The sequence below is a fragment of the Pieris brassicae genome, chromosome 5, assembly GCF_905147105.1.
Source record: "Pieris brassicae chromosome 5, ilPieBrab1.1, whole genome shotgun sequence".
Lineage (NCBI taxonomy): Eukaryota > Metazoa > Arthropoda > Insecta > Lepidoptera > Pieridae > Pieris > Pieris brassicae.
In genome coordinates this window covers 16244571-16265425 of record NC_059669.1, presented here as the reverse complement: position 1 = coordinate 16265425, position 20855 = coordinate 16244571, and the positions used below count along the sequence as shown (strand labels likewise).

At 31.9% G+C, this 20855-nt stretch overlaps 3 protein-coding genes across 4 annotated transcripts; all 3 read right to left on the bottom strand.

The window, feature by feature from the left end:
• Positions 1-341: 341 nt before the first annotated feature.
• LOC123710194 (hsp90 co-chaperone Cdc37) lies at positions 342-3166 on the bottom strand. Its single transcript, XM_045661949.1, has 5 exons — positions 2982-3166; positions 2330-2896; positions 1989-2104; positions 1665-1854; positions 342-1328 (listed from the first exon to the last, which is right to left on the bottom strand). Exons 1-5 carry the CDS (start codon positions 3012-3014, stop codon positions 1104-1106), a joined length of 1131 nt encoding a protein of 376 aa, XP_045517905.1. The 5' UTR covers positions 3015-3166; the 3' UTR covers positions 342-1103.
• A 787-nt stretch (positions 3167-3953) lies between these two features.
• LOC123709858 (gustatory and odorant receptor 24) lies at positions 3954-8206 on the bottom strand. The gene is made up of 5 exons (XM_045661436.1): positions 7679-8206; positions 6515-6772; positions 5115-5393; positions 4748-4909; positions 3954-4151 (listed from the first exon to the last, which is right to left on the bottom strand). The coding sequence occupies exons 1-5, from the start codon at positions 8204-8206 to the stop codon at positions 3954-3956; spliced, it is 1425 nt and encodes a 474-aa protein (XP_045517392.1).
• Positions 8207-16050: 7844 nt separating this feature from the next.
• Positions 16051-19068, bottom strand: LOC123709974. Of its 2 annotated transcripts, XM_045661620.1 has the most exons (4): positions 18666-19068; positions 17853-18479; positions 17500-17687; positions 16051-16690 (listed from the first exon to the last, which is right to left on the bottom strand). In XM_045661620.1, the coding sequence occupies exons 2-4, from the start codon at positions 18244-18246 to the stop codon at positions 16277-16279; spliced, it is 996 nt and encodes a 331-aa protein (XP_045517576.1). In that variant the 5' UTR covers positions 18247-18479; positions 18666-19068; the 3' UTR covers positions 16051-16276. The 2 variants fall into 2 exon arrangements, with proteins under 2 accessions (XP_045517576.1, XP_045517575.1); XM_045661619.1 differs by having other exon boundaries at positions 17500-18479.
• Between the last annotated feature and the right edge of the window lie 1787 nt (positions 19069-20855).

Here is a 20855-nt window from a genome sequence, read left to right as displayed (position 1 = left end):
CAATGTTTTGGTGTGAGTTTAACATTTACACGATGTTAAGAGTTTAGGGTACGATTTATATTTTTAATTCACTCCTGATATACTCCGAATGTTTCATTAATTGTGTCTAAATAAATAAAATAAGATATTTTAAGAAATTATTTATTTAAATGAACAAAATTTTTGGTAAATTAAAAAAATCTAGTTTAACATATTTGAATCTGTTGAAAGGTTTTCTGTAAAAATTCTAATATTACATCTAATGTAAATAAAAACACATTGTGAGTAAATCTTTAGTTTATTCATTAATTTAAGTTAAAACAGTTCTACTTAAATTGGGTTCAATTGAATAAGAAAATTACTTTAATAGGAATAACTTTATTAAAAATGCGAACTTGACTATTTTACACAATAAGAATTTACACACTACAAGCGTTTTATTCAAGGCTAATTTGTATTAGAATTATTTTAACATTGCTTTATGTTGGTGTTTTTATCGAGACATCAGTCTATTTATTGGAAGTACTGGTGAAATTAACCAACTAGAACATTCAATAATATATGACTTGAAAAAATCCTACAAAAAGTGTACCAGACATTTTAAATAACATTTGTTTTAAACTTTACTAAGACCTAAAATGGCAAAACTTACGTGTAACATGGACAATGTTACAAAAATGAATATTTAAACAAAGTGCGAGTTTTGTTTTAAATTCAGTTGTGTACAATTTATCTCTTTAATTAATTCTGAATCAATACTAGCAACAGTTATTGGTGCCAATGGAAGTGTATCAAAATCAAATATCTGGTAGGTAGGTCTCATTACCTTTATATTGGCATATAGTGCAATTACAGAACAATGTTACCCTTATGGGTTTCATTAAATTTAACTTCCTAACTTATGTGGTGTATGTTGAAATACTATAGCTGCTTAAAGATAAAAATTTGGTTTTAAGGTCTAAACAGTGCAGCTGTAGTAGAGCAGTCAAAGATGTGCAGCCAAAACTTAATACTAGTATATAAACATAAATTTCATTCAGATTTCACAGTCCAATCCACTAATAGATTTAAACAGTTTTTATATTAAAAAAATGTTACACTTAAGCAAAAGTGAACAAAAAAGCTTAATCTACATCATCTGTTGTAGAGTATATTGGTTCTTTTTCATTCTTATCTGTTTTTTCAGCCTCATTATCTTTCATAGTTGGGACTTCATCATTCTTTCCAGGCACCCACAGACCTGCATCTACACATCTCTTCATATAGTAAACAGCTTCTTGCTCTGGCATCTTAGCTATGGTCGCTTGAAGCATGGGTATATCTTGAGCATCAAAACATTTTTTTAATTCCTGTAAAGAAAAATGGTTCAGATAAGTTGATAGAACATTTATATTATTTTCTTGTAACACAGACAACTCAAGTATGTATTTTATTTATTAAATGCACTTAGCCTGGAGTCTTAATTAAAATTTAATTAAAAGAACCAAAATGAAATTTGGAAAGAAAAATCAAGTAAATTTTAACTGGACTTATATGGCCAATGATTTTACATGTATGTAAAATGTTCTATTGAGAACTCTCTTCCTTTGGGCGAATATTTTTTGTAATTTATAAGTATTAATCATAATATATGGCATTAAAAAGGTCTCATTAATATGAATATGATTCAACTATATTAAACTCACATCAGGTAACTCCTCATACACTTCAACTGGATCAAGTCCACCTGGGCCCAGTCGAGCTTTTCTTTCTTCTTCCTCTTGCTCACGAATAGCCTCCTGGATCTTTTCAGCAGCACGTTTCTTGATTCTTGCTTTGAACTGTTCACACTCGTCATCAAATGTATCTTTATACGTTTTTTCAGCTACTTGGATTCTGAAAAAAGTATATGTACTGTAATTGGATAACCTTTGTATTTGAAGAGCTGCTCAGATGTGTGCATTTAGTCTCTCTTACAGCACATGGATTTAAATAAACTGTAAACCTAACATTTATAATTTTCAAAATACCTTGTAAAGAAGGATCCCACGCAGCCCCGAGGGTCAACATCCAACTGCTTAGAAAGCTCCAGGATGTATTGCATGCATATGGTCTGATGTGCTACATGTGCCATTAGGTCATGTTTCTAAAAAAATAATAGGGCTGATCAATCTTATAGCTTAGATGCACTTTATATGTAACATTAATTAAGATTATTACAGGAGATGAGGATACATGAAATTTGTTTAGTTTTTCAGATAAATCAATTATTTACTAATTTATATACATGCTGAGTAATAGCATACATGATAGCAAGTCCACCAGATTTTAAAAGATTTCAATAATATTACCTAGAACTGAAATAACTAACCTCTTCCATTTCCAAATTGATACACCATATGACAAGATAGTTTGCTGTTTCTTCACAAACTAACTGACTATGCTGTTGCAGAAATTGTTTTGAATCATCATACTTTCTCAACATACCAAACTTCTTCAAAAGTTTTTCATTTTCATCAATGAACTTTTTCATTCTAGCTTCTTTTTCTTCTTCTGTCAAGTTTTCTTCCTTGGACCGTGTTGCTTTAGTATTAATTACTGTTTTAGTAAAGCCTGGTTCACTTATGGTATCCACATTCCATGGAGTTGTTTTCTCTTTCTTTTTTAGTTCATCTTCCTTATTTAGGATTGCTTTTTCTTCTTTTTCAAGCTCAACAAGGGCCTTTTTTAAGGATTCTACATCACTGCTGTTAGGTGCAGCCTCGGCTATCTTTTTCTTTGTCTCATTGATTTTTCTTAAGTTCTCCGCTTTACGTTGTTCGTGTTCTTGTTTTTCGCGCTTCCGTTCTTCCATTCTCTCTACTCTCGCTTGATGACGCCATCGAAATAATGACGGAGTATCGATGTTTGGATGCGTTTCATCTTCATCGTCGGAAATCTAGGGTAGAAAGTAGTTACAACATTGTAAAATTGTCACATTGTTCTGATCACAATTAATTAGAGTTACATTTAACTATACTAACCTCAATATCCTTCCACTTACTGTAATCAACCATGTTTTTAATGTAGGTTTATTTTATTTCATTTAATCACACGAATTTATTCCTAAAATAGTTTCCACACAGTTTTTGTTTTATTTAATAATTCGAAACACCGAGAACTTGAATTCCCCAGTTATGACAACATATGTACAGACTACATATTGACTAGAATATTGAAACAACAGATTAACAATTAAGAGAACGAGCACGAATTCTTACTTGAAACTGGCATAAAGTTAAAACTATTGCCATAATATAAAAATTAAAAAAAAGAGTACGAATCGTGAGGTTGAGATTCAATCATAGCAAAATCACAACTAAATGATGCATATCATAGATTCCCTTAGCCATGGGTTACATTCAGCTCTTTTAAATAATTATTGTAAGTTATTCTGAGATAGGTTCTGTATAGGTGTATACGGCGTGAGTCTGTAAAGTTTTAACAAGTCGACAAGAGAGATAGATCAGTTTTAAAGGTTTTATTTATATTAAAAAATACAATACTTTTCTGTAAGACATTTTTAAATCAACTATATTTTTCATAACAAGTATGTTACCACGGCAACTTCTTGTATGCCAGTATATACATACTTCACATCACTCTAATTAATTTTTAATTTACACAAAGCATTTTTAGACTTAAATTATTCGATTGCAAAACAACTAAGAGTTGCTCGGCCTTTGTGTAAGTACCCGCAATATTATTTTAGTTGAACGAGATACAGGGATTTATTAAGTATAAAAATAAAATTGTAGTTTTTTAATACAAGGCCGTGTGATAAAAAAGCATTAGGCTGGCAGTAAGTTGAACAATTGCAATTTTAAGTCATTATCTGCATAATACTTTCATTCATCATATGAATATTTTTTATTATAAAGAATTGAAATATATTCTATTATCAATAGCTAATTATTTAATGAAATAAAATAATATTTAAAGATAAAACTAAGTTTTTAATTTTTCTTTATTTTCTTAGCTAATGTCGTAAGAATTGTAGTGGCTACAGTAGTTGTAGTAGTCGTAAATGTTGTGTCCTTATTAGTATTATTGCCGCTTCCAGTATGGACATTCTCTGTTTGCATACTTTCGTCTGGAATACTGATTTGAAACTGCAGAAGAACCACTAAATATGTCACCATTGTTGCAAGGAGCTGAGAAATAAATGAGTTCTACTATGAATTTATCAACTTTAAAAGCTATGTGAAATATATTTAGGCAGTATAAACTATATATAAATACATAAATTTTTGTACATTGCAGTATTTCTTTACCTAAATGTATATTTTAATATATATTAAACAATGTGTATTTTAATATCTGTATTTATAATTTAAAGAAAAATAAATCAATGGCGCTACAACCTTTTTTAGGTCTGGGCCGCACATTTCTCTATCTGTTTCATGATAGGTCATCAAGTAGGTGATCAGCCTCATGTGCCTGACGCACGCCGTCGACTTTTTGGGTCTAAGGCAAGCCGGTTTCCTCTCGATGTTTTCCTTCACCGTTCGAGATAATGTTAAATGCCCACATAGAAAGAAAATACATTGGTGCACAGCGGAAGATCGAACCTACGACCTCAGGGATGAGAGTTGCACGCTGAAGCCACTAGGCCAACACTGCTCTTTATATTTATAATAGTATTTTATTAATTTGTAGATCTACTCTTTATTTAGCCAATTACTAATACATTTACCATTTCCGTTGTTACGTTCGAGATTGTGGTAATTAAATAATATCTAAATATTACCGATTTAAATAAATTCCTATTGACATCAAAGAATCCTCCGAGGCTGATCTGTGATGGGTTCATTTCTGTAGCTCTGAGGAACATATTCACTTCAGTCTGAGCGTCAGTATTCATCCAAGATAATTCAACCATTAACAATTTCTTTTGAAAATTTGTGCGCACCTATTAAACGACATATATGTATATTACAATTGCGTTGCAAGTTCTTGAAGGACTCAGGAATATCCAAATTACAAAATATAATACATCACAATGTCATAATGATTAGTTTGCCATACAAAGGTATTATATTTGAATTGATGTCAATTTGAGAGGCCTTATTTTTAAATTTTTATATTCGATTAGGCTGTAAAATCTGGGAACTTACATTCTGTGAAGCATAGTGTGCTTCATCGCATATGAAAAACAGTAAGAAAATACTGCAGCAAGCCGTGAGAGCCAATCCTATATCCTTAGTCCCAAAACCCTCTGAAATTTGACTCAAAAGTCCGTAAATAGACAGAGTTATAATTAGAAAAAGGTAAAGGTTGACAAAGGTAAAAGTGTAGCAGTTTGCGATGCCAGTATCCCTGGCCAGTTTGCTTAACCGAAGCCAGAGGGCGCGGTACTCCGCTACTTTGCCGGCGGGGCCGATGTGACGCAGGGCCTAAAACAAATTAATTAAGTACATACTTCGTTTAATGATGAAATGTTTATATTTATGGACATCACTTATAAATACAAAAGTGACTATAACTCTTAAGTCTTTACACGAATTGAAATTTGGTAACTAAATTCATTTCAGTTCATGAGGCCTTAAAGAAATACAAATTTTATAAAAAAAGTTTTTGTGTATGATAAGTATATATGACAAGCCAGGCTTAGTAACAATAAAATCGTATTCTTTTAAACAATGCATAAGTAAAACATAGCATTATATAGCAGCTTCTTCGTGTTATGTTTCGCTATTAGTAAAAATCTGGTAATAGTAAAAAACTTAAACTGTTTTTTATATAAATACTAATACTTTTCCTCGCGAAACGCGCCCCTATTCGACCCGACTACGGACCTGTAAGCTTTTAAAATTCCTTAAATGTTTTCAGGTTTCACGAATCTCAGACTAGCCAAAGCGGTTTAAAATTTTAAATGAGAGCAATAAAGTTCTTTCAGTTTCAGCTTTCTATTCTTTACTGCAAATTTATTGCAGCGTACGAATGTAAAAGTTAATTTACTCAGATCATAAACACCTTTCGCTTTATCTAACGAATATTTGTATTGGAATGACTATCTTTTTACCGGGACTTCTTTTGCCATTCTAAACTTCAACACTATAATTGAGCCTTAATCCACATGACGTTAAGAATTGCGCTTACCTCTGAGGTCTTGGGTTTGATCTTCAGTCAGACAATAAATTTTTGGGTTTAAAGCAAAAGAAAGCTAATCGCATATTTGCTTATATCAAAATAAATCATCCACAGACATGCCCAATTGGCTTTATGGGGCCTAACAATGCAAAATCTTAAATTGAAATTAATAACCGTACTCAGTGTTGCCCACTTAATTAGCTTCAATGGTGTGTTATTAATAACCTATACCAAAAGGACTGCAATTCGGCTACGAAATTAATGACCCGAGTAGTTAAAGACTGATTTAACGAACTAGAAAGAAACGAAATACTTATTCGTAACTTAGTTTTTATCAATGATAAACTTAAATCTTTATTTAATACCTTAACTAACCGTTTATTTATAATAAAAGATTCAGTATAGGCTACCAATAAGATTATACCTTCTGAAAATCCTCGGCCAAAATATTAGCACAAACACTTAAAGACTCGCAAAGTAGATACCAATATCCGCCCAAAATATATGTAAGAATTTCCAAAAATATATACGGTAGCATCTGCATCATTTTAAAATGTACCATTGTTACGTGAGTGATAATTACAGACGTTGTGGAAAGTATTGGTATTATAACTGCAATGGCTAGAGCTTTTTTGTAAAGTTTAATTGGCAGAATTCGGCCGGAGAGCGTTTTGTACGCCATCTGAAATTTATAAAGGTTTAAAATATTGCTCGAACTGGCGTATTAAGGTTTTTGTCGAATTAATGCAACAAAGGAAGGACCATGTGTTGTATTATTTTTGGTGTATTCTTGAAGGATCATGAGTTTTAACAACAAAAACAATATTCACAGGCTTCCTTTCGATCCCTATGTCTGCTCGCGTGTAAGTGTAAAGGTCATTAATTTATAGAAATATATAACATTTTTATTCCATTATTAACTGTTGTTAATAAAACAAATTAATTTATTAGACCAGCGATATACTATAGGTTAAATTGTAACTGATTTTGTAATAATCATTTTAATCTTATAAGTAAGAAGTTCTTAAAATATACTCAGTTTTGTTTCAATATAAATGCAAAATAATTAGCTATGTAGATAAGTGTTATTTAATTTGCTAAGATGCGCAGAAGTGGATTGTATCATCTCGAACTTTCTTTGGTTTAGTTAAAGTATTTGCCTTCCTTGTTGCATTAAATTAAAGAGAATTAATACTTTTTCAACAAATAGTAATCAGTCTTTAAATAATAAAATATAATTTTGTAGGTTTGTAGCTACAAAATTATATTTTATTTTGTATGTAGTTTCTTTATTACTGTTCGAGCAATAAAAATTACAAAGGCTTTCCGTCGTTACGTCTATTCGCTACATTTTTATAATATTAAACATAAAATAAGGAATGATAAAATCCTGTATATTTTATCATTATTATAGCTATTTGTATTATTATAAATTTATAATTATTTACATAATAATAATACAAATAGCTTATTCCGGTTAAAAAAAGTGTTTCCTTTCAATTTGTAAAAGCTATGTTAACAAAAGACAATAAAATATATTTACTTTAAATCTGTGTAAAGCCAAAAAGTAACTTAATGTACAAAATACCTCAAAAGCAAGCCATCCGTTAAGTATTTCAGCAATTTTCCGGGTCTCATACCACATAATCGGTATCGCCAACATTGGAAATAGGTATACAGTGAAAAGATACTCAATCACCGCCTCCTCGAATTTTCCCTCAGCCGTCCTCAATATTTGCACTTTATTTAGAGACAGGTAGAGAACATAGCCAATCAAACATAGATACAAAAACACAGAGTATAGCATAGAAGGGGACGCAATATTAAACTGGTTTTTGTCCGTAGAGGACCGAGTGATTGGTAGCACGCCCATCATTCGCAATAAAGTAAAAACCGGCTTTATATTTTCATAAACGATATCTTTGTATATCTCTGGTGTAATTAAGTTGTCTTTTAAAGGTAGCACGGAGTTCTTCGAGGTGGGTCTTACTATGTATGGAGTACGTGCTGGCGTGACGTCCAAGAAAATGACTTTGTTCTTTGGTTTATTTTCCATTTGATGCGCCCAGCCATTCGGTATTTTTGGGTATAAGACATTACTGGTATAAAGGGACATTATAATTTCAGGACCTTTCAGGTCCAATGCGACATGCGGAATGGCGTGCCTAAATGACGCCTAACGTTATAATTGCGTCAATGTTTGCCAAGATGATTGTAGCCATGTAAGTGTTTTTCATGAAATTTTCAATGCGTTCTTCACCTTGAAAGGTCTAAGGGCACATATATGATTAAAATAGGTGTTATTGACGTAACATTCATATATTATTTGCTTTATGTGACCTACACATTAAATTTTTAGTAATTATTTCAAGTACTATTTTTAACGTAATATTACCAAGAATGATTAGTGATTCTTGATTAATTGAAAACAAAGACTAGAAGTTTGGAATTTGTTGTATTTTATGATGTAATCTATTGATAATTTGGTAATTTGGATTGGTAAGCGAATAAACCTGTCATTGAAGATTTTGTTTAATTTTAACATGATAATTGAATCATTTTTTTAGTATGTTTCAAAATGTATAAAGACCAATATGGCTGGTATAATTTTAATAAAACATTAACATAAAATTATGTAAATAATTATAAGTTTATAATAATAATACATAGCTTCAATCCGTTTAAAAAGTGTTATCTTAATGTGTAAAAGCTATGTTAACATAAGACAATACTATGGTATAATTTTATTTTGATATGTTAATGTCATGTAAGTTAATCCCTAATAGATGTTAAAATTAATAAATTAACATACATCTAGTCTAGTTATTTACGTATTTTCAAAACCTATAGAAGAGGAACAATCCGATCATTAAGTTCTCATTATAAATATATCCAAAGGGATTGTACAGTGTCAATGATTGCGAGTGAGCTTATGATATCTAGATTTATAAACAAGAAATATGATAGGGAAGTTTTTTAATTCATTTAAAAATTTCCCACACTGAAGTATTATTGTTAATGTATAACCGTTTCTGTTGACGTACCAGCTCTTAAAAATCATATTCCTCTTGCACAATTTGCATATTAAATCGTTGGAAAACGAAAAATTAAGAATTCATATCACAGATAATTTGATAAAACTAGTCTCCAATAAAAACTCAAAAAAGCAATAAAGTTTATACGCGTTGTAAGAATAAAATATATTTTATAGGACAGGTGTTGGCAATACATAAAATGCGTAGAATCGACAAATGAACACCGGTAGACCATTTTATGGGCCATAAAGTGGTTCGCCATAAATGAGACAGCCAAGCATCTCGTAGTGGACTCGTAGTAGCTGTATAAACATGGTTACTTAGGAAAATACACAGATTTTACGATATCTTTATGAAGGGCATTGAAAACACGACGACACTTCTGACATCATTAAGAATAAGATAATGTGCGAAGTAGAACCTTATTTAACAAGAGAGATATTTAAAAGTAGGATATCACTATAAAAGATTGTCCTTGCTCGAGAGTTAGGTCCTTACACTAAAGCGTAAAAAAACTGAGAGACATACTAAGATGTACACCAGTAAGACTTAGTCTCAAAATCTGTGGCGTTTCGAAATTCTTTAATAGATACGCGGAAGAAAAAGAGTTGTCGCATTGGATTAAATGTCCCTGAATTGTTAAGTGTACAATTATTATATGTTTCTAGATGATCTGGAGAACTTCGTATCACCTTCATATACTTCTGTAAAATGTGTTCTTTACCACACTTTTTTATTTACATTATTAAATATATATCAATTTAAAGCTTTCTGAAATACTATATGTTTTCGCTGTATGCTGTATCATGAAGAAATAAAAACAAAATTTTTTGTCAAAAAAATAAAAATGTAGAAAAATACATGTTATTGCACACAAAATTTCACGAAAATCGGTCGAGGCAATTTGAAGGAGTTTAATTCTAAACACCTTGACATGAGAATTGTATATATTAGATTATAATAACTCCTCTTACAAAATGTACAATTTCAGCTAAGAAGTTGCGTGCCACTAAGCTTTTTTGTACTGTACTTAGTCTCGTGTTTTAGTACGTAAAGCTGTCGGTAGTGTGCCTGCTCTGGCACGCTACGATATAATATATACAGCGTACATGGTCAGAGGGAGCATTTTTGCTGCCATCCCATATGTGAATAGTTAATAACAATAATCCAGTGGCGCTACAATCATGTGACTTTTAGATTGCATGCGTTTCGTGAATAATTATTATACTTTGACAATTAGGTGATCAGCCTTCTGTGCCTAACACATGTCGTGAATTTTTAGGTGTTATACATGCCGGATTCCTCATGATGTTTGATTTCCTTTTGCCGTAGGAGCAAGTGCTAATTGCGCACATTAAAAGAGAACGCCATTGGTGTACAGATCGATTCGAATTCAGAGTGAGTTGCTCAGTGTTGAGAAGCTTAAGTCGACACTACTTTGAATTATAGTTATACATTCTATAACCCAGAGTGACTCTTCTTACGCTTAACTTAATTTAACTGCAATCATCAGGTAACAAGCTCTTTTAAATAGCTTGGAATTAAATTTTCCAACGCCGAGCTCGCTTAATCGAACGTTTAATGACAAGATGCAAACTAATGAAAGCATTTAGTTGCATGTGATAACTAGAATTTTGTTTTATGGGCTGGTAAGACTTAAATTTTAAATAAATGGAAATAAAGGTTCTTTTCATTCTTTACTTTCTATTATAAAACTAAATATTTTGTATTTTTATTATCATGGTAAGCGGAAGTTCAACAGTAACTTCTATCTAAAGACAGATGTTTTTACCTACTCTAGAGTAGGTACGTTCAAGTCATATTTTAAATTGTAACGCAACTGAATGCTTTTCACAAAGATAATATAGTCTTCACGATTAAAAGAATATTTAATTTATAAAATAACTTTGTTTGTAAGGAAAGAATTCACATTCGTTAACGCGTGTTTATAAGCAACATATATTTATCTCGATGCTTCGTTTTGAAACCAGTTACATCTAAAAATATCCGAAAATATCCACGTTATGTAATAGCAATTATTAAACGGACTCTCTAGCAAGTATTGACTAAGTACTGAAATAGAACATGCGATAGGAGAATTGAAATAGGTGCTTGAATACTGGTTGGCATTTAAGTGAATCCGAACGTTGTCCAAAAGCAGCAAACTAAACGTAACTACTAGCAGTTTACTTGTTAGTTCTAGACTAGAATCTTGAGTACACTATAATTAGTGAGTTATTTTAAATGAAATTGTGTCCACGAACAAATAATCTTTTAATTGTACGTGTTATATTGACCAGCTGAAAGTCACACAATTACTTTCTAATGTATAAGAAATCTGATTGAATCTGTGAAAATAATGTTTGGTTTTATTGTATTTACTATTCTGAAATGATACTAACTGTAAATCTGCCTTTGTAATAACATTGTTTACGAAAATGTGTTCTAAATTTAATTCGGTTGATATGGATAATTTAGGCGGGACTAATGTCAGTTGGCGGTTATACCAAAAATATAGATATAAATAAAGATTTATAGCTTATGTCAATAGCTTTTCCTTGGAGAAGCCCCTATTAAATACTTTTCGATTTTAACTATTAGTTTGTAAATGAAGTAATTTTTAACATAGTTCATGATTTTCATAATCAATATATGTCAATTGTTATGTTTCAATATCCGGTAGGTTCTAAAACTGATTAATAGAGTGCCGTTTAATGTCAGCGTTATACTCATGGTAGATGCTAAGTTAGAAAGTTACAATTTATTAATCTTGACTAATCGCCTCTAATAAGACTAGAATTGATATAAATTACATGTATTTTGCTGAACTTGATCATAACGATAGCGAAATAAAAATTACAAAGGAAATGGGATTCATTATGTTAGTTTTCTTTTAAACTCTTTGATACGTGAAAGTGTCGAGTTTTATGGAGAGATTATGTAATCTCGTTTAATATAATTACCTACTATATTTAATAAATAAATTGTTTATAGCGTTACATATATGTATGTGCATTTTGTGTCTAGGTACTAGTTATATTTACGCCAAAACAAAACCAACACTTTTGAGTTATACCTAAGACGGATTATTTTCTAAGCAGTGAAAGTCCTTTTGATCCAATATTAATAGTAAAAACTGTTCCTTTTAATTATTTAAATTACTTTATTATAAAAACAGTTAGCTGTTTTTGTTGTGTCAAATCTGTAACAAGAAATTCGCTCCCGTTTTCGTTTATTAAAATTCGAACTGTCTTGTTAAGGTTTGGTGCTTTGTATTGGTTTGAAAAGTTAGTACAAATTTAATTAAAGTAGACAGCACTGCTTTATGAATATTCATCAATTCGTTGCGCCGGTTATGCACTTCCTATTATCCGCCCAACTCAAGAAGATCCAAATTCACGAAATTCAGTACAAATTTATATTTGTAGTTTTGTCAAGTCGTTTACATAGTTTTACCTTTGTGCTATATTTAGTTAGATAAGATAACGTGTTTATTTTGTAAGATATATTGTAATATCCTTGGGAGAACTTTAAATGAGTTCAATAATAAAGACTACAATAATGCAATTAGTTATATGTGGTGAAGAAATGTCAAAGATTATTAACCAATATTAATTTAAGGAAATATGGAGCATTGATAAACCTTTTTAGCTTCAGACTAATCCAGGGATTTGGTGATTTTTAAGAACTGGATATAACTCTTCATGAACGACTCTGAATACTACGAGTCTTTGTCACGAATTTTTTTTTACATATTGCGTATTATTAGGCTATATTGAATCATCTTTACGCCATTAAAAGCCTCAATTTTGAAAAAGCAGATTGTTAGGGTGAAAATCAAAAACAAGACTTAGCGCGAATTATGAGTCCCATATGTCAAAATTAAGTACATTTGATGTACTTCAGAGTTAACGCTAAGTATCTTTCTAAATCTCGCCCTAACTAGCTCCATGTTTTCAAATAAAAATTTAGGCCCTAGTTTAAACATTGTCAAACCTTTCTTTTGCGACAAATTTTTCCCAACCCGACAACCAGTAATCGACCTCTGCACCCTCAGCTTACACTATGTCTGGGTGTAAAGAGCGAAATTACAGACAGTGTATCGCCCTCTTCCCCCTATCAACTTATACATGTAAGTCCGACTACTGGTAGGCTACTACTTGAGGCTGCGAACTGGATGGTTTGTATATATTTGGTGCTCAGAAAACAAAATTTATTTTACGTGCAACAAAATTGTTGGATTCTAAAAATAATCTAGGACATGACAACTGTAAAGACAACCGCGGCAAAAAGTTCACAGTTTATACCTTGAAAATTTGTGAATCCGCCACTGTGTCTGTTGCTCTATAGAAAATTCGATCTTATTGTGTAACATAGAGTAGTTGATATGAAAAGGGTGGTTTAGTTAATATTCAGCCCGGGATCTACCATTGATCTTTCGTGACCTTCAGGCGTCTTTCACGCCTACGTGACATGTTTCTTTCATTCAATACACATCAATTTACTCGTAGTTCGAGGTTTAATCTATGACACACATTAATTGTAGACATTTCTCTAACGTTTTGTAGAACACGTTGATTGTAGTTACCAGTAAATAATTCAAATGCATAATGTTTTTATTTCTTATAAAAACAAAAGAATATTTAAAATCGTAATTAGTACAGTTTTTTGTTTTTTCAATTTACCACATTTAGCTCATTTCTAGTATTTTATCCGTCTTAAAATGTTTAAAAGAACTTATACAATACATTAGGTCCTTACATATGAAATTGGCGTATTTCGTACTGGCCACTTTAATCAGGATGTTCTCCTCTTTGGTAAGGAATTCCAAATTCAAATTTGTACAGCTATTTACTCATGTATTTGTGCTTCGATGACCGTCATTCATTTGTTTTTTTCTGTTTGCGTCACTCATTTTACAAAATGGAAAACTGAGAGTATCGCATTATTTACGAGTACGAGTTCCGCCGTGGCACTAGTGCTGCGGAAACGACTCGAAGGGTGAATGATGTGTATGGCGGTCATGTTGCAAAAGAAAACACAGTTCGTTTTGGATTAAAAAAAGCTTGAAAGGTACCTTGAAAGCCGTAATCCAAGACTATTACGGCTGATGTCTATTGTCAGCAATTGCAAACCATGTTGGAAAAGCTAGCGGCTAAACAACCTAGGCTGGTCAATCGCTCCACGCCACTGCTACTTCACGACAACGCTAGACCACACACTGCACAACAGACGGCTACCAAATTAGAAGAGCTTCAATTGGAATGTCTAAGACATCCTCCGTACTCCCCGGACCTTGCTCTAACAGATTACCATTTTTTTCGAAATTTGGACAACTTCTTGCAAGGGAAAAATTTTAACTCTGATGGGGCAGTCCAAATCGCCTTCACAGATTTTATTGATTCCCGTCCGACTGATTTTTAGTAAAGGGATCAATGAACTACCTATGAGATGGCAAAAGTGCATAGAAATGGTTCTGACTTGATTTATTAAACATATTATATTTAAAAATAACTTTTTGTTCCTCCCATACAAAACGCCAATTTCATATGTAAGGACCTAATATTTACTATTTTGCCCAAAGGGCTTACCATTACCATACAGTGGTGGTCAAAATATAAAACATGTCTTATTTTTAATTACAAAATGAGTCTAACACACTTAGGAGTTTATTTTCTGGACGCCTAATTAGAAACATAAAAAACATACATAGCTCGTTCTTTTTTGAAATTTTATCGGCGTTGGAAAAAAATACAGTCACATTTTTTTGGTTACGCATCATATTATTCCGTTAAGCGCCATCATTTTCTTGTCCCTACCACGGTTGATTCGAAGAGATTCGAAGCCATTAATAACAACAATATATAATAATGATAACAATGACAGTAATAGTTCTATTACAATTAATGAAATACTGTAATAATCTTAGCAGTAATAATGTAAAATGAAATAATTGTATTATTCGTATTCATGTCAATGATAATAAAAGCCTTGTTAAACTTTAGCTAATTTAACTTTATTTAACCAATTTCGATAAAGTTGCATATAGTAGATCATTTTCCGAAAAATAAGGTCATAAAGAAGTTTCACTTCTTACGTGTATAGATAGTAGTACACGCACTCATTTTATGTAATTTAATTAAGCCTGTATAATAAACTTATTTTTGTTGTAGTGTATATTATATTACTAATATTTTATTTATAACTATTGCTAGGCTGTACCTAAAAAATATTGTTTTTAATAGGTTTTCAAGTTAACGATTTGCTATTTTAAAATGCCGAGAGTTTATTCTCGGCCTACATCCTATGTTTTATTTGCTGACGAGTTGGGATTTCTACCCATTTAAATTTATTAACGCTATAATATAAGTGCTACTTATATCTTATGTTCCATAATAATGTCTTATGTAATGGGATTTATATTTTTAGACATTTTAAAGACAATTCGTGGAACATATTGATATCCTATTCATTGTTTAATTTAAAAAAAACACGATTGCGGTAATGTATCTTACATAATGTCATGGACCGTTGGTAGTGTTTCTAATTATACGACGACCACTGTATATACGAAGATCATTATGTACTAACCCAAACAATTTACGAATAATTTATTAGTTGAGGTGTGTGTGGTACTATGTTTGCGTTTTTGTGATCTTAAAAGTGCATTTGATTTGCATATCTCTTCAGAAAATACGGGCTTGAATATAATATAGAATAGGTCGAGGATCGTGTACTCCTTATTATATAGATTTAAAATACGTGGAAGTATAGCATAGTTTGTTCGATGATAGGATATATGAAACAGCTCAGTTTGACGTGTTAAGTTTGCTTATTATTTTTGTTTCATATACAACATTACTTTAAGCGTATGACGGCTCGGTCTGAACCACGGTGTACTCGCGAAATTAAACTCAAAGTGGTGTTATGAAATGCTCCGTTTATTGGTCGTAGTCAAAATTACAAGGTGAAGTAAGCTTATGATTAACGTCCGTCAAGCTGTGTAAAGTATACTTTAGCAGATATTTTATCGCGATTGTATACAATAAATAACTTAAACTAACGTCTGTTTAGGACGACACGTTGGTAACGGGACTATATTACTGTTAATTATAGAAAGTAATGCATTGGATATACAAATATTTTTTTCTTTACAATGATATCAAGCCCACCTGATTAAGATCATCAAGAACATCACCAATTATTTTTGTAAATCGTGAAATAGCTTGGCTTTTGTTTATAGTATTTTTACTCGTCAACAAGGTTTCACCCCCTTCTTCCAAACCACACCACAGCGCAAAGGCCATAAAAGATCGAATAATACAGTTTTCAGCAACTAGTCTCAAATCATGCTTGAAATTTTCCTTCAATGATGATAACTCCACATCATTTTCACGTAATGTTGTGGTAACAGTCGCGAGATAAATCGTTAGGAATTCCTCGAAATATTCCTTTCTGGTTTCAGTGTCAGTGCAGGATATAAGAAAGTTGAGAAAGTCCTGAGATGCACTCATATATTGTACTGTTTGAAAGTCAACTATACATGCATGTATTGGTTTGCCTGCCTGAAAGAATAGTGCCTTGCAAAGTATTAATTTGTCTTAATATAAAAGTGTCAGGTTTAACATAGATTAAATATAAAAGGCACAACTTCGAAGACATATATTTTTGCCTTAAAAATGTATGTCTATTTACCACGTTCCGATTTCAAAAACCATTTCAGAGTAGTGATTATAGAATCTTATCAAATTTTTATTGTCAATTATTTCTGTTTTGTGTTAGCTTTAAAAATTCAAATTAAGAATTCATACATTTTAAGAACCCGCCTACGCTAGTCTAGGCAAGATGGCGTCACACCCTTTGAAGCACCAAATAAGTATAATATATTATAATTACATCAAAAACAGTCCCTGACGAAATTAAACTCCAAAAGAGTATAAGGTTCGATGTCATCATTGATTTGACAAATCTGTACGTATAAAAATATTTAATTTTAGTTATAGCTATAATAAATTAAAGATTATTTACAGGTTATTGAACATCATTAGGCCTGTTAACGATAATACTTTCAATAATACTTTATTTATAATATAATATAATAAATAGCCTGATGTACGATAAATTTAATATAATTTCTTGGAAATTTAATTTACAAGGGTTATACTTAATTATGTTTCTACAGATGTTAAATCCTAAAGACTCATAAAAAGTTTGATACTTAAATGCATTTTTCGCTCCTGAATACACGTTTTTTAGGAAAAAGTTTAAAATATAATAACTAGTATGTAGTAGTAAATATATAATATTTTGTAATAAAATACACATAAGTGTAAAAGAAAAGGTGAAAGATCTCAAATTATATGAAAACACTAACCTCATATTTCAATAGAATATTTTCTTTCCAAAAATCGCCATGGGCATAGACAAGACATTTGGTTCCTTTTACAACGTCCCCTCTTATTAAGTCATACCTTTTCCTCAATGATTTTATAAATTCATATTTATTTCCATTAAAATACTTTATATGGTTATCCAAAGATAGTTTTAAAGCCAGGTTCAGTTCTGCGGGGTAGGTATTTGTGTACGGTTTTAAAATAATATCGTCATCTGGTTTCTTACCATTTTTTAATAAAATATAAGAAAGTGAATGAAATTTAGCAAGAGTTTTCAAGGACACAAGCACGTGGTCGTAATCAAAGAACCCGTCACCAGAAAAACGTCGGTAACCTTTATATGTCATATCTTGTAGGACAATTACTTCGTTTTCCAGTTGTAGGTCAGCGTAATAGCATGTTGGAATGATTTCATCTATACTAATATTATATTGTCTAAACATCGGTACCAATCTGCTATACAGATAATGTTCCGTTTCAAATAAATAGTCTAAAACTGCTTTCATTCTATCATCCATTTTATTAGGTTTCAATTTGAGCATAACGTTAACTTCTTTTTCTTTATCAGAGTTATCGAGTCCAACAATGTTTAACGGAATCAACAGTCCAAAGTAATTTTCTATCTGTTTTATATTTTCTTGATCTTCATAAGTTAACAGTGTTAAATTACAATTTTCCACAATTTTATTGACGATTTCTTTAAGGCGACATTTCTCTAGTATTTTCATTGTTCACTTGTTTCTATATCGCCGTCAAAAACCGAAGTAAATTATATTCCTCCGTAAATAGAACAATGCACTTAGGTGATAAAGCGATCAAATGATCTTATGTTTGTTAATACTTTAGATACCCGTAGTAATCACAGTAGTCGAATAAAGCGGTTGATATTTGCGTTTTTTAATGAATCTGGGGACTAGAATTGTGCCTCATGATTGTTTTGTTTGTATATTAAAACGCTGCGCTAAAATAAAATTATGTCATACATTTAGTAAAATAATTTCACAAAAGGATAGTAGTATAGACCTATTTTTATTCAAATTAAATTACCTATACAGTCTCATTCAAACTAACCTTTTGTAAGGCTTCATTAAATGAACTACTTGCAGGTGCCGAAAAACTATATGTATAATGACAAATAAATAAAAACCTCATTTGTTACGTAACGCGTTACGGCGCCAGTCTGTCTAGCTCCCCTTTCTCGCATGCATACGGCAGCTCTAGACAGGCTCCCCCTCCTCTCTCACTCTAACCCGCAGAGCCAGCCGTATTTCGGACAGACGCTTTCCTCTCTTTTATTTAGTGTTTTGAGTGTGTTAGACATTTACTGTTGACAGTAAGCATCTTAAACTATCACCGTTTTTGAAAGCGATAAAAAATATGATATATGAAGCAGATGATCCTTGGATCATTACAGAATTAAATAGTTCAACTTAGATTGTCACTTCTGTAGGGCGTCCCGAGACGCACACATTGTATTTATTCACAAAATCCTATAGTCGATCGATATAATTTCGTAGTATATTTTATCTGTAAAAACCACCAGCATTACATTTTTGACAATATTGTATGTATTATAATATACAAGCTTTGTTAGTGTTCCCCGGGTTAATTCTTTCGTAGCGTAATTTTATAAGCACCCGAAATCACAATATCGCGCACCATTTTTTTTAAATAGAAGCTAAGTCGGTCCCAAAGTTCTGTCATAAATGAAAATAATGATAAAAACAAAAGTACTGATCAGTTTTTAATGAGTGATGTGTCAATTTATAGTACATTAATTAAGGAATAGAAATAACATAAAGTTATTCGAAATGACTTCCCTTATTTTTAATACAGGCCCTTAATGGCGTCTCGGCCGACTGGCTATGGCTGGTCTATGTCAGCACGCACCATATTCATGTCCAATTCAGTGACTGATTTTTAAAGGTTACTTCAGGCTCTCCAAATTTTATGGGGTTTATCACAGACCTTACTCTTTAAGATCTGCTAAATTTTATAGTCCAAAGGGTTAAGGTTCGGACTGGAGGAAGGCTAATCCTCATGTCTAATTAATAGTAGGTTAGTCGATGTTTTGACGCTCAAACCAGGCTTGAGTAGTCTTGGCTTTGTGTCCGAGCGCAGAGTCCTGCTGGAACTCGAAGTGATGTCCCGAAAATAGCGTGCTGGGCAGGTCTTTGACAAGCTAATCAAAACCGTCTCTTGGTACACTTTTGCACTGGTTTTGACCCCCTTTTCGCAAAAATGAATCTCATTTGGCTTGTAATAGGACGCTCCCAACCACATCATTACTGATGAAAGATGAGGGCCATGTTACACCCTCGGAACTTTATTTCCAGCTTCTTCAGAACTCCTAGTGTACCCTCTATCATTCTATTTATTGTACTTCTCTTCAATATCGAAAGTTTTTTAGTCCGTAAAGAGGACATCACGGTGTCGGTTTTTCGCGTACCGCTTTAACAAGACAGGCAATCTCTTAAGATCTCTTATTGCTTTTAGACGAGCATTAAGTAAAAGCCCACTCTTTTTTTTCATGCTTGTAGACCAAGATTTTCATTTAAAACCTTTTTTACTGTTTTCCTACTGACAGCTATCTGCAAAGCGATCAACTTCTGTTTTCGCCTTGATAGCTTTGATTACTGCTTGTGTACTTGCCGGGCGTGGCTGTCCAGTTCTTTTCTTGTCCTCAACACTGCAGACTTAATTGTACCTATCAATAGTACGGTACACAAACCTAAGCGTTATATTCAAATTTTTGAGCAACTTGAAAATGGTACGCAGTGAGTGCCCACAGCGGTGCACCGCAATAACAGCTATGAGGTTTTAGTTATGTCCACTCCATCGTGAAAAATTACGGAAAGTGATTGTTTTCTGTTTTAAAACAATCGTCAAACATTCAAAATAATGCAATAATTTTTTTTATAAAATCATGTTCAAAATTTAAAAATAATGTGCCAGTGACAGAACTTTGGGACCAACTACGTACTAATATTACATTAATCGCTTTGAACGTGGAATAAAGTGAATGATAAAAATTATGAGGAGATTTTTATCTTGTTACGCCAAAGAAGTATCGCTAGCACTAGCGCGTGTACTAGTATACATGTTATTTTATAATATTAGAATAAAAGAGAAATTAGACTATAGTGTCTCGTGACAACAAAATATAAGTGGTATTAATTTTGCCTGCGGCATTGCCATCTGTTTGAAATGTCAATATAATCTGTTGCTAACAGATAATGATAATTACAGTAACAGAAGTCAGTAGTCAGTACACCACAAAAACTATATATGTACTTACTATATAAACTATTCCAAAACAAGTTTCGTAGAAGTTTAT